Source organism: Amblyomma maculatum, chromosome 1 (assembly GCF_055883805.1).
Source record: "Amblyomma maculatum isolate TAMU_Amacu chromosome 1, ASM5588380v1, whole genome shotgun sequence".
Lineage (NCBI taxonomy): Eukaryota > Metazoa > Arthropoda > Arachnida > Ixodida > Ixodidae > Amblyomma > Amblyomma maculatum.
This window is the reverse complement of record NC_139344.1, coordinates 415,222,126-415,235,460: the sequence shown is the minus strand read 5'-3', so window position 1 is coordinate 415,235,460 and position 13,335 is coordinate 415,222,126. Positions and strand designations below refer to the sequence as shown.

The 13,335-nt window shown below is 43.6% G+C and overlaps 1 protein-coding gene across 1 annotated transcript in view; it reads right to left on the bottom strand.

The window, feature by feature from the left end:
• Positions 1 to 3,619: 3,619 nt before the first annotated feature.
• LOC146208980 (glycerophosphocholine cholinephosphodiesterase ENPP6-like) overlaps positions 3,620 to 13,335 on the bottom strand; it is a 39,783-nt gene continuing 30,067 nt past the window's right edge. The window contains exon 9 of the mRNA XM_084587344.1: positions 3,620 to 5,046. Coding sequence (XP_084443470.1) covers positions 4,877 to 5,046 — 170 coding nt within the window. The 3' untranslated portion in view covers positions 3,620 to 4,876. The remainder of the gene's footprint in view (positions 5,047 to 13,335) is intronic.

The window sequence follows — 13,335 nt, the reverse complement described above, 5'->3', positions numbered from 1 at the left end:
GCCGGAGCATATTCGATATTCAGCATCCGGATTCCGACGACCTACTTTTCAACGACCTGGACGCTGAGATAATAGATGAAAGTGACCAGGAGCCGGACAATGATACTGAAACATTAGCAGGATGCAATTCGTCAAGCCTTTGCTCTCGATCAACTCAGAGCACTTCGGCATATAATATCTCAACAGAGAGCGCCTGGCAAAGATTTATAAATTCTGGAGAGGGAGATGCACCACCTGAAATCCGGGAAGAAGACGATGAAGCTTTCAATACCTTAGGCTTCGACAGTTTTTTAGATTTTGCTGCGTTGATAAGACGTTCTATCGCAATGACTGCCTCAACACAGGGGCTCCATAAACTTGGCCACAACAAACGAGAGGAGAGTGAAACGAATCCTTCTGTTCTGCGAGACCTGCTGTCGCGGTTCCCGCAGCCATCCAGGGGTCGGTTTTTGATGACGCCGCCACAAACAGCTTACATATTGGACGGAAACCTTACCCAACTCGGTGCAACCGCGATTTATCAGCCCGTGGTTACACTGGAAGAGTTTCTTGTACCACCGGTACCGGCAACAAACAAACGCTCTTCGTTGTTGCACGACGCGTTTCGGTATTTAGGTAAAACAGACCCACCGGTGATATTTCATCTGAACAGGATACTGCCTAAAAGGCGGTTTGCGTTTGAAGCGCACCATTCAATGTAACGAATTTTATTCTAGTTATTTCGTGTCTAGTTTTCATAACTATGACGTCTGAAATGAACAATTGTTATGCTAACGTTTGAAGAATGCGACATTTGTACATGACACAGCGGCGTAATTGGACTGTTATTTTCAAAAGAGCGCCAAATATCGTTATATTTTCTTGTTTACCAAGTGCATCGACGTCTCTCCTGTATAATTCCTGTAATTCATTAAACTTCTATAGTGTAAGACACGCTATGTTCGTTCGATAAAGTGTGATTTCGGTATTTAGGTAACTATGAAGTTTTAACACACTGTCATTATTCCTTTCTCTTGAACTGAAGTGCAAACATTTCTCGCATAATTCGTTCTTGCATCTATTTTCCACAGTGGACGCGTATCGGAGGCGGCGAGACTTTAAACGTTACAATTTTAATAGCCATGTGAGCGTTAATCTGCTTGCTAAAACGTTCGGGCTACCAGAAGTAAAAATATGATTGTCGTGATTTTAAGCTTCAGTGTGATGAACATGTGGCTCCTGTTATTTTATATGTTAATGCGAAAGTATCAAGTATGACGTCATGACGTCACATCCGACAATGTTTATGAACAGGAAGGGATACGTCACATTCCGTCATGACATCATCACTAGTGATGACGCCACCACTAAGGATTCACGTTCGAGAGCTTATTCCCTTGGCGTCATTGCAGCTTTACTGGTAGCTGATTGACTGATTGATTTATAGGAAGGGAAAGGCGCGGTAACTGTCTCACTTGTTTTCTGTGGACACCGCAACCGCACCGTAAGGGAAGGCGAACCGCGGCGAACACCTATAGATTTTGGTGCACCTCCCGAACCGACGCTCGTAATTTAAATGAAGCTTAGTTTAAATGATGATCTTGGACAGCTACGCCAGAGTGAATTACCCGGCATGGTAAAATTAGCAGGCTATGATAGCATGAATGGGGCGATGCATCAGTGTCGACTTTAGGGAGCTTGTATAAAAGAAATATTCAACACAATTAAACAAAACATTTTTGCACGCGTCCAATATGCTGGAAATCGTAAGTACACTTTAAATGCTAATTATCTTGTAAGGAGTAAAACGAAAATACTGTGTCCTTTAGCGCAATCCGTTTTCTGTTCATGCTATGCGCTGAAAGCTCTGGGGTAGATTCTCTCCGCTTTATCAGGCAGTGCAATAGTATTGCACAAAGAGGAAAACTTCCTTAAATCATATATATTTTATGCAACTGGCATTGTCTGGATATCTTTAACGGCTGCACCCCACGTTCCAAGGTTAAAAGTTGGAATACAATAAAACCTCCGCAAATACCATGGCAATTAGTATGAATTCGCCTCTTTTGGGCGGAAATCAGCATTAGTTGCCGACTTTAGGCATTCTGTATTTAGCGACACCAGGGAGTATTTTTTATTCCTGTATTGAATGTTGTCAGCACCCTGTGAAAAACTATCAAGTTCGTCCTCGTTGGCTATGGTATATCACAGTTGGCGCTGGCTAACGTGGCGTTCAAGATTCTGATCGCCTTTCTGAAACCAACCATTTTCGTCTGGAACATACATGTCACAGCCCGTTTGGTGAATGAGAAAGTTGGGATCATTAGGTGCATCTCAAGGCTCCCGCGTCCTGCTTAAAGGCGACGCTTAAGTGCACCCTTAACAGACAGTCCCGAGTGGCCATTAATTGCAAGGCCAAACTGGGGCACACGATTCCTCTCGTCTTCGGGAAACCTTCCATGCTCATAATGAGCACAGATGCCTCGAAACAATTGTGAGAGACTGAGTGGAAATCCTTAAGGACCCCTTAACGCTATCAGGTCTTGCGCCTAAAAGAGAAGCTTATCAGTGCCCGTAAATTTCTTGTGCGTCAAGTAAATTGTAAAAATGCGCATTCGAACTACCGTTTTTCGCGTTTTAAAGAACGTCGCCGACAAAATGCACTCGGAATTGTTCAGAAGTGCGCATTTAGTTCAGCTTTCATTCGTTTTTATAAAATTTTCTGAACCAAATGATCCTGGGAACTGTGCGACTGCGGTACTGTACGCATGCTTCTCGCTTACGCTTCTTACGAAGAAGACACCAGGTTTAATGGCAATAAAATCTGCGTTCAGTTTGTCTTTTACCGAGCGTCGTTATTGTGTACGCTTTTTCTCGCCCGTCAGTACGCATATTTTACCACATTGAAAAAGAATGTTATATTTAATTAGATCTCTGGCCGATCCAAACACTCCTAGGTCTCATGACATCGACTGCGCCAGAGTTGCATTTAAACTTAGATACTGGTCCTACGAAAGATTTTCTGTGATCAGCACATAAAAACGGAACAATTTTTGTATCTCTTCTTCTGTATCCGCTAGCGGATATAAGAGTGAGCAAAAGTATATCTTTTCAGCAGATCAGTGGATTTCCGCAGATGCATTAAACTAGCATGCAGGCTGCCGTTTTCAACAATGTTCTTCCATACAGAACATCTTCTTTTAGAATATTAGAAACGAAAAAACGCTTTTTGTGCTCGATTAGATTGTAGGAATGGCTGGCTGGCATACTGGATTTATGTTGCAAAGCGTTTCAGGCTATAAGGGTCGCCATAGTGGCAGGCTCTAAACTTTTCAACCATCTAGGTTTTTTTTTTAACGCGCATTGACACGGCACAGTACACTGGTGCATAGCATTTCATAACAAAAAAAAAAAGAAACGGCCGCGGTGGCCTGGGTTGAGCCCGTGTCCTTGGATTGCGCAGTCGAGTGTAACTTTCGAGCCACCACAGGAGTGAAAATATTTCAATATAAAATTAAAAAGATACATTGTAGTGGATAGGAAAACAGAAGACGACAAATACAACGATGCAAATTGTGCTTATAAATGCTAGAAAAGTATTCAACGTTGTAAAGCACACAGATATATGCAGCGCATAACAAAGATGGTGTGTCATTATTTCCTGATGGGAACATTTTTATTGGTACGAAGGTTAATGCAGAAAACAACAAAGACGAGCATATGTCGGAAATCATTTTGATGACATCCTTTTATTCGTTTTGCAAAGTACAGGGCAAGCAAGATAATTGTAGCAAATAGCGAATCTTTTTAGATAAGTCGCCACTAGACCAGAGCACTCGATTTTTGGTTCACAATGTAACTGACGACGACACTCAATGGGAAAGTGTCAGCACGACGCAGTGTATGCTAATGGTTTAAATCAAGACGCTGATTTGCAAAATTATGGCGTGATTGATATTAAGACTGTTTCATTTCCCACAATCAATCTTGAGTGCAGATAGCTGACTAATTACTAGAATAAAATACTCATCGAACGTTACGTGTCCACTATGATTGGCCCATAGATTTCTCTATATCGACAGAACCCATATTAGCGCAATATATGTTGCGAGATGGGGCGAGCCCTTAAGATACATTTAAGCGAATGAGCCTGCAGCGTATGAGTGACCGAGCAGGAAGACTTCTGTTTTTTGTTCCTGAACGGTTCGGTTTTTAATTAGAAGTACCATATGTTGCAATATCGACTGACACGTAGTTCGCACATCGCAGTTCTGCCTATGACCATTAGTCATGTCATTATTTACAGAAATGCAACAGTTCGAGTCCCAGCCTTCCTAATGGGAAGAAGCTGGCTGTAGATTTCGCCTCGTCAAATCTATAGTGTTTCTCTGGTGTTGACCTTATGTCAACATCACTCGCTTAAACTTACATGGGGATAAAACACTGACGTTCGTCATTTCGTCCAGCTCAACATTTTTGTAGTGGAGAAGTGACGTCTGCATGTCTTGTTTGCTACTCGCTCTTTGGTCTTTTTCTCTCACCGGAAGTGACATGTTACTTCTACAGCGTAGAAGCTGACGCACACTTGCAACGTTGATCACCGCAGAATGACCAATGGCAACCAATCTCTAAGACCTCGGCGAACAGAAAAGATCTACAAATTAAAGAGAATACATCGGAATATCGACTTATATTTATGATAAATTTCTCGATTACATTACAAAACAAAATTACACGGCTGACTCATATATGACGTCCACCGCATTGAATACGCGTATGTTCACCTGAATAGATACACAGAAGTATTTTTGGTGTTATTTGTGCTGAGGCGGGTTAATTTCATTATCCGTTATGCTGTAGTCTGGAAGCCCTACGTGTAGACTAAGTCGAGGTTTGCCTACTGGATACGGTCGTAAAGGTATGCGTCGTAGTTGCGTTCCAGAAAAATCTTTACGTCGTGCCACGACCCGCTGTTGGCTTCGGGATCCATGCCTAACATGTAGCAGAGAACGTTGTACACATCAACCATGCGAATCATGCTGGGCCCTGCGCTGTCTTGACGAACGGCTAGCAAGAAGAAAAATAGAAACAAAAAATACATTGAATGTTTTGCAGGCATGTGGATATACTGATAGTAAGGAACAAATTACAAAGCAAATAAAAATACGAATATAATGAGTCGGACACCTAAACTTTTCCTTCGGGACAGATGCGACAGAGCATATAACAGTGCTGTTTCACACCGCAAATTGTTGTTAAAATTATTACACTTATTGAAATATATAATTGTAACGCGCATACACATTCAAAAGAAAATTATAGACCTTTTCCATGTTCACAAACAAACAAGGCGACCGAGGTGGCGCTGCAGAAGTCTGCGATCCCACCGTAGCAAAAAGCACGGGAGCGGTACTGTGGCCAAGCTTATCAAGAGCGTGTTATTGTGATGCACAGGCGCCTTTTTGGCAGACTATGTTACAATGGGCTCAGGGGGTTTACAGGACCCGACAAAAGTCGAGCGGGCACTGCTTAAAAGGGTAAGGGCAAAACGTACAGTAAGAGATCAAAACCCTAGTCACATGTTTCCCATACAAAACCGGCTCGGCAATGGGGACGAACGCGATACACGGAAAAACTCCACGTGGACATGCGTGCAGTGTCCGGTCCAGCACGCCGTAATAGACGAAGAGTGGGTTCAAGGCGTACAGGCTATGCTTTGATGCCCGCCGGGGAAAATGAGCAACATTATTTTTTATTTGCTGATTTAAATTAATAGGGAGTAATTTCGACCACCTGGGGAACTTTATTTGCTGTTTTCTAAAGCAAATTAATCGAGGAATGTGTTGAGAATTACAAATTTTTGGAAGCTTACAACTAATATCAGTCGAGTAAGCAGACGGTGATATTTGTCGCCAGCAAACTGCGCGCGCAAACCACGTACGAAGTATTCCACTCCAAGCATCATCGGATGATTCTTAATTCAACCGAGCGACAAATAAGCGTTGTTGGTAAGCACGAAGCCCCTCACTGGCATGAAGCGACTTTATGGTTAAAGATTTTAGGTAAGCATTGCAACAGTAGATAGGCCATTGCGCCTAAGCACTTCACGGATTTGCTTATCTTTTCGTTATTCGTTGAAATTACCGCTCTGCGCGCCTGTTGTATCTGCTCTGTTCGTGGGCTGCTGTCGTCAGTGTTAACGTTCGCAATTTGATCAAGGTTATTCACGCTTTCGGTTTGCATTACAATTGCAAGCTGTAGCTGCCGCGAGGATTCGTAGTCACAGTGACCCAGTTTATGCCAGCCACCGTGGGTGCATTTCAGATTAGGAAAAATGAAGCATGAAACAGTGCGCCATGAAGTTCGTAGTTGATGTAAAGAGAGACGGAACCACGAGCCCATATATGTCACTCGGCAATAAACCCCACAACTCGCATTCACAATGAGCCGCTATATGAATGCAACTAAAACCGCTCGTGATAAAAAACATGCAGGCTGACTCGAGCGAATATCGGCGGCTGTCAGCACGCAGTGGTAATCTTCATCACGAAATAGATTAAATTGATTTGAGGTGAACACGCCGAAGGTTGGCCATGCAACACAACCACCGATGAGTTGAGCAGCTCACCAAGCATGCGTGCAATTATACCAAAGGGAGAAAAACGTGTGTAAGGAATTCTTGAAATATATAGTCTTGACAAATGCATTGACATCTACGCACATTCACTCACATAGAATTATAATGCTAGCTGCCTCGCCAATACGTGTGCAGCCGCACCCGCGCCAAAGCAGTACCGAGATCCTATTACGTGTCGTAAAGAAGATCAAACTCAAGTTATTCGCTATCTTTGAACACGTCGAACGCTCAGGCGTAATGTTAATAAGCACGGACTTATCCGTGACAAAGTGTTTGTCGCATATTCGAAGAGCTGGCGTCGATATCCAGCCTTCGCGCTTCCAGTTTGCTGTATACGGCAACCTTTGTCGGCAAGAAATCTGTGAAAGCTAACTAAAATTCCCTTCTTGTACCTTTCAGCACACGCCACTGCTACGCAACAAGAAGGAATGATCCTATGCTTTTTTGTTTTTCTTTTTTTTTGGCAGCAGCAACCACGCAGCAATAAAGTAGGCAAAGTTGACAGAAATGTTTTGCCTACCGCGCGAAAGTCACCGCCGACGATAGCGCCACCGCATTTTCGCCACAAAGCAATAGTGAAGGTTGTTTGTAGGTGATACGCACCGTGACGGGCTCCCTTCTAACACACCTTGTACTAGCGACTCTTCGCGACAATGCAGCATGCCAGTATCAAGTGCAAATGGCCTCGGTTCGATCAAGGCGTCAAGTTTATTTTAGCCACTGCATTGAACAGAAGTAAACTAGCATTTTTTTAAATGTCACCATTACAGAAAGCTACCTCCTAGCGAATTTAAGCTTCATTTCAACCCGCCGTAAACGCATTCGCGCCATTTGAAGCGGGGTGCTTGAAATACTAGCGTGAGGTCAAGACAACGTCGGCCGATCAAGTTTCTGCCGATGAACCCAGAAAACGTCTACAGCGGCTGTTCGGCGGAGTGAGTTGCAAAGACGCTCGCGTAAAATAAACTCCGTGTCATTGCTGCTCGTTTTTAAAATTACTGCGACTGTTTTATATACGAGTGCAACGAAAATTTTAATCACTGCAGGCTCAAAATCGAGAACGCCCGCACTATACAAATGGCGATAAATGTTGTGTAAATAAAGAAAACTTTTCGAACTAAGCCGGGCAGTGCTCAAGCATCCCATTGCGTGATGTCTATCATCGTGGAAGTCGGATGCTCTCTCCTTTTGTGTATGTTGGATATAGAAACCCGCAGGTGAAGTGATAAGTGAAAATTTTTCTTTTCTCATTGCAAGCACACTGGGCATATAAGCACGCATGAAAGTAGTAATGAAAATGAACAACCACCGCTGCGTGTCAAAGTATTAGATGTGCATTTGCATTCTTTTAGGTTTTTTAGCCTATCTGCAGCGCATACCGGACAGAGGAGGGGGGGGGGGGGGGGGAGGTGGTGTGCCGGAACTCACTGCGTGATTTAAAAGGGGATTAGGAACGCCGTTGGCAGTTTTTTCTTTGCTGGGTATTCAACACAATAGTGAACAGCGGCAATGTTAATTGTGTGAAATTCGCAAAACATTGCTATCATCGGTCTATATGGAATTAATGTAAACGATCATGGCAATGAAATGGATAATCTGGACAAAGATACAAACATAATTTGTGCATCTTGTATAATCATTCCGGCGGTCGTCTTTCTGCCTACCTTGGCCGGGTAGGTTTCCATTACCAGCGAAACACGGTACGATATCACGTGGTACGAGCACTGTATTCTCCTGACGTACATTCCCACTTGGCAATCTAAATCATACCATATAAAAACACACATATGCTTTTTTTTACTTTGAACACTGCGAAAAAACTAAAAGGCTGCGAGCACTGCATACACATTTTAAACTTCCCAGAGTTCTGGATTAAGCATCTAGGAGATCCATGTAGACAATTTGCAAACTGCGAAAAGCATTAGCTGAAGACTGCCATAACCAGGAGTTGGGAAGCTGCTGATGTTCACACTATTAGAATCACTATTGGAAAATCCTAAATAATAAAATTCGAAATGCAATTTCATTTCTTCGGATTATGAAAAATTGTGTAGCCCGGAGCAAGATAACCCTACCTGCCGAGGCTCCGGGCTCCAGCAAAAAAAAAAAAAAAAAACAGAAACACGTTACAGCAGCTACACTGTGGGGTCGTGCTTAAAAAGGAACAAAAGCACATCAGAACTAATTTAGTAGTGATACCAGTGCATCAAATGCACCACCAAACACAACGCATCGCACCAGACCAACTACACTGATAAGGCCTGAAACAAAACGCATCCAGCAAATTTATAATAAGGAAGTTACGTTAAGTGAAAATAGTTGCAAGAAGGCAAATTCTAATGATGTTTTTAAATGAGCGAACTGTTTTAAATTCATGAGATAAGGTGTATTTGAATGGGACTTTATTAATTAAGACCGAAACAGCATACGAGTTCGTCTGCATACTATAAATAGTTTGAGGCGAGGAGTGATATTGTGTGTACCTAAGAGGGTATGGATCATGTGTAATGAACATTCTATTGAAGTAACTCTGATATAGTTTTATTTCTTTGTAAACAAATACAGCAGTTTGAATTCAAATATATCCTTGTAAACGAAGTATATTGGCTTAAAAAAAAATCAGGCAATTTGTGGTCTTGTACCTCTAAACAGTAAATGGCACTAATTTCCTATTTTTTACACTGAACAATGAGGCGAGGTTTAGTTTTGGTACCCCATACAAGCGAACCATACGTTGGTATGGTATTAGTACCGTACGGCGTACACCATACGAGCAAACAGTACTTCTGCCGAGGCTCTACTAGACAAAAGTATACAGTATTGATTTAGGACACATAAGTAAATAATTTCTATATTTTTTATTGATGCCTAGAGACGTCTAATAAAAATAATAATAATAATAATTGGTTCACTGGAAGGGAAAGAAGCAGTATCTGTCACAATTGTTTGTGTGGACACGACATAATCGGGAATCGCTATGCAACAATTTAGATGGAAATATGAGTGTATCTATCTGGAAGATATATATATATATATATATATAGTGGCTGCACAGCAACCATAGTTCTGCATAAAGAAAGTAACAAAATTATAATAAAGAAAGGTGTTAGGCAAGGAGACACAATCTCCCCATTACTATTCACAGCTTGTTTAGAGGAAGTATTCAGAGACTTGGAATGGGAGCAGTTAGGGTTAAGGGTAGATGGAGAATACCTCAGTAACATGCGATTTGCTGATGACATTGCCTTGCTAAGCAACTCGGGGGATGAACTGCAAATAATGATTGATGACCTAGACAGAAAAAGTAGAAAGGTAGGCTTGAAAATCAATATGCAGAATACTAAGGTAATGTTCAACAGCCTCGGGAAGGAACAGCAGTTTACATTAGGTAGCGAAATACTGGAAGTAGTAGGCGAATATGTCTACTTAGTACAAGTAGTAACCGCAGATCCGGACCATGAAAAGGAAATAACAAGAAGAATAAGATTGGGATGGAGTGCATTTGGCAAGCAATCGCAAATTATGACTAGCAGCTTACCGGTATCGCTCAAGAGGAAAGTATACAACAGTTGCATCTTGCCTGCACTCACCTATGGGGCTGAAACGTGTAGGCTAACCAAGAAAGTTCTACTTATGTTGAGGACAACCCAGGGGGCTATGGAACGAAAAATGGTAGGGGTAATATTAAGAGATAGAAAGCGTGCAGAATGGGTCAGAGAAATAACTCAAGTTACCGACATTCTAGTGGAAATTAAGAAGAAGAAATGGACATGGGCAGGACATGTAGTGCGAAGAGATGATAACCGATGGTCGCTGAGGGTGACAAACTGGATTCCAAGGGAAGGAAAGCGTAGCAGGGGGCGGCAGAAAGTTAGGTGGGCGGATGAGATTAAGAAGTTCGCAGGGGTCAAGTGGATGCAGCTAGCACAGAACCGGGTTAAGTGGAGAAATATGGGAGAGGCCTTCGCCCTGCAGTGGGTATAATCAGGCTGATGATGATGATGATGATGATTGTGATGATGATGATGATGAGTGTATCTCAGACTTGGAACCTTTTTAGGCACTTAATGGACTCTAGTTAGACTAGGACTACCCAACGTTATAACCTCACTAGACTACTATATACCTGCGATACACCTTCACCGGAACTTCTCCAAGAACTAAGAGATCATTACTTCCCCGAGTACCCTTCTATACCACATTCCGACTATTCAGAGCCCCCTAACGACTTCCTCGACTAACCCATCACGGTATCAGAGGAGCAAGCTGAGCTTCAGAGGCTAAACACATCTTCAGTACCCGGTCCAGATGGACTACATAATACGGTACGCCAATATCTAGATAACCAATTTACTGCCGCCCTACCGAATACTTTAACGAGTACTGGCAACGCTAAAACCCTCCCGACTCAATGGAAAGAGGCCAAAGTTCTGTTTATACTGAAACCTGGGAAACATCTGCTAATTTAAATTCATTAGACCTATCTCTTTCACCCCTTCTCTCTGCATACTAATAGAGCATGTACTCCACACCAGCATTTGTCAATATCTAGAAGGCGACAATGTCATGCACACCTGCTTGTGTGGATTTCGTTCAGGCCTTTCTACACAGGATGTCTTCTTACAGGTAAAACATCAAATCTAAAAAGCTAGAACATAAACCTTCAAACCTATGAAACCAAACCCATCCTACGTGTGGGTCTAACAAATGAATTTAATAATATGTTACACAATCAGCAATTCTTCAGAATCTTACAATCCTGGGAGTCGGCGTCAAGTTGTATAATTACGTCCGAGACATCCTCAGCCAGCGCACAGCCACACGTACCTTTGGTGACCACTGCCTTACGGAGATTACGCTAGGTGCACGAGGTACGCCCCAGGACGCCATCCTCTTCCCTTTACTATTCAACATAGCACTTCTTCACGTACCCAAAAAATTGGCTCAAATCCCTGACATTCATTGCAGCCTCTACCCCGACGATATCACTGTCTGGACTAACCGCGGCAGTGATGCCGAAATAGAGGAACACCTGCAATTGGCACTAAACACCATCAACACCTATGTAAGGGAACGTGGCCTAGCTTGTTCCTCTTCAAAATCAGAACTCTTTCTCTATCGCCCCAAGCAATACGATTCAGGCAGGCCGCATATTTCCCTAAAGCTAGGTACCCATTCGATCCCACTAGTATCCAAACATCTGTGTGCTGGGTCTCGTTCTTCACTCATATGGTGCACACGGAGAAGTCAGAAAGACTATCCATACACAATGTCAACAGACCACCCGACTGATTCGCCGCATAGCCAACCGCCGCGCAGGCTTACGCAAGCGAAACGCAATTAGCGTCACCTAGGCTTACATTATAAGCAGCGCACAAATGCTCTCACATACCTCCCCCTCAAACAAAAGGCGAGAAACCGGTGAACGCGCTCCTACAAAGTTGAACGAAAACGGCTCTACGACTTCCCCCCAGCACATCTCATGCCCGACTCCTTAAACTCGGTTTACACAACAATGTCGAGGAACTTAGAGGGGCTACATTAACGGACCAAATATCCCCTCTATCCAACTCGGCGGCTGGCCGCACTTTATTATCCCACTTAAACCTTAGTACAGTTACATATCCCCTTGACGGTGTCTCCCTTTTTCCTAACCTCCGCTCTAACTTCATCATACCTCCCATCCATAATCACATGAACCCTGAGCGAGATCAGGGCCGCATAATAGCCAGAGCTCATGTCTTTCAGAGACAGTATAGCGAGGACCAAGAGGTGGTCTACGTGGACGCAGGGGAATATACGCCAGGCTCCCGTATGGTCCTGGCTGTAGCCGAAAATCAAGCAAGGCTGCTTACTTCCAGCTCTATAATCACCAATTCCCCCACAGAGGCAGAAGAGGCAGCCATTGCGCTGCTCTCATCTCTACATCTGCCACAAAAAATTTATCTGGCTACAAATCTGCGATTCTACATTATGCCAACGGCTATATATATACCGCACCGCTGCTCGCATATTACGCTTCTGGCAGCCCCACCACCCCATAAGCCTCATCTGGATGCCAGCACATGCTGACCTCCCTGGCAACGAGGAGGTTAATTCCCTAGCCCGAGGTGTCACTTTCCTGGGTAGAGCAATGGAGCCCCCTCTACAGGCCGACGAGCGCCTGCTCTCCTTCCGTGATATTTTCTTGTATTATTGAGAGAAACGAAGGGAATATACAGCCCCCGCCCCTTCTCTCGCCATAGCGCAGGCCGTACACTGGCGAAGCTTGCAGACTCAAACTGCTCCATATCCCGCACTTCTACATGCCCGATACCCAGACCAGTTTTCCTCCGCAAGCAGGCTCTGCGACAAACCAAGGCACTTCCTAATAATCCTTCTTACATGCCCCAAATTTCCTCATCCTCCATAACCGAACGTCGCAGAGTCCTGCTGGGACTTTCTCATGAAGAGCACCTCAAGTCATGACCGACGCAATATCATTTCCAGTACTATGAGTAGAATTGCTCTTCAAGGGCGTTTTTTGTATTATAAGAGTGCCTCCCATGTTTTAAGGAAGTACCCAAGTGCCATGCAGGGAGGCTTCGCCCCCACTATTCGTTCCAATGGCAGCAAAATGCTTTTACCACCACCATCTTTTCTCCCTCTTCTTTTTCTGTCTTCTCTACTTTCTCTCTTCTGTCTACGGCTCAGGCCTCCTCCCGGGCCCAAGCACGCAT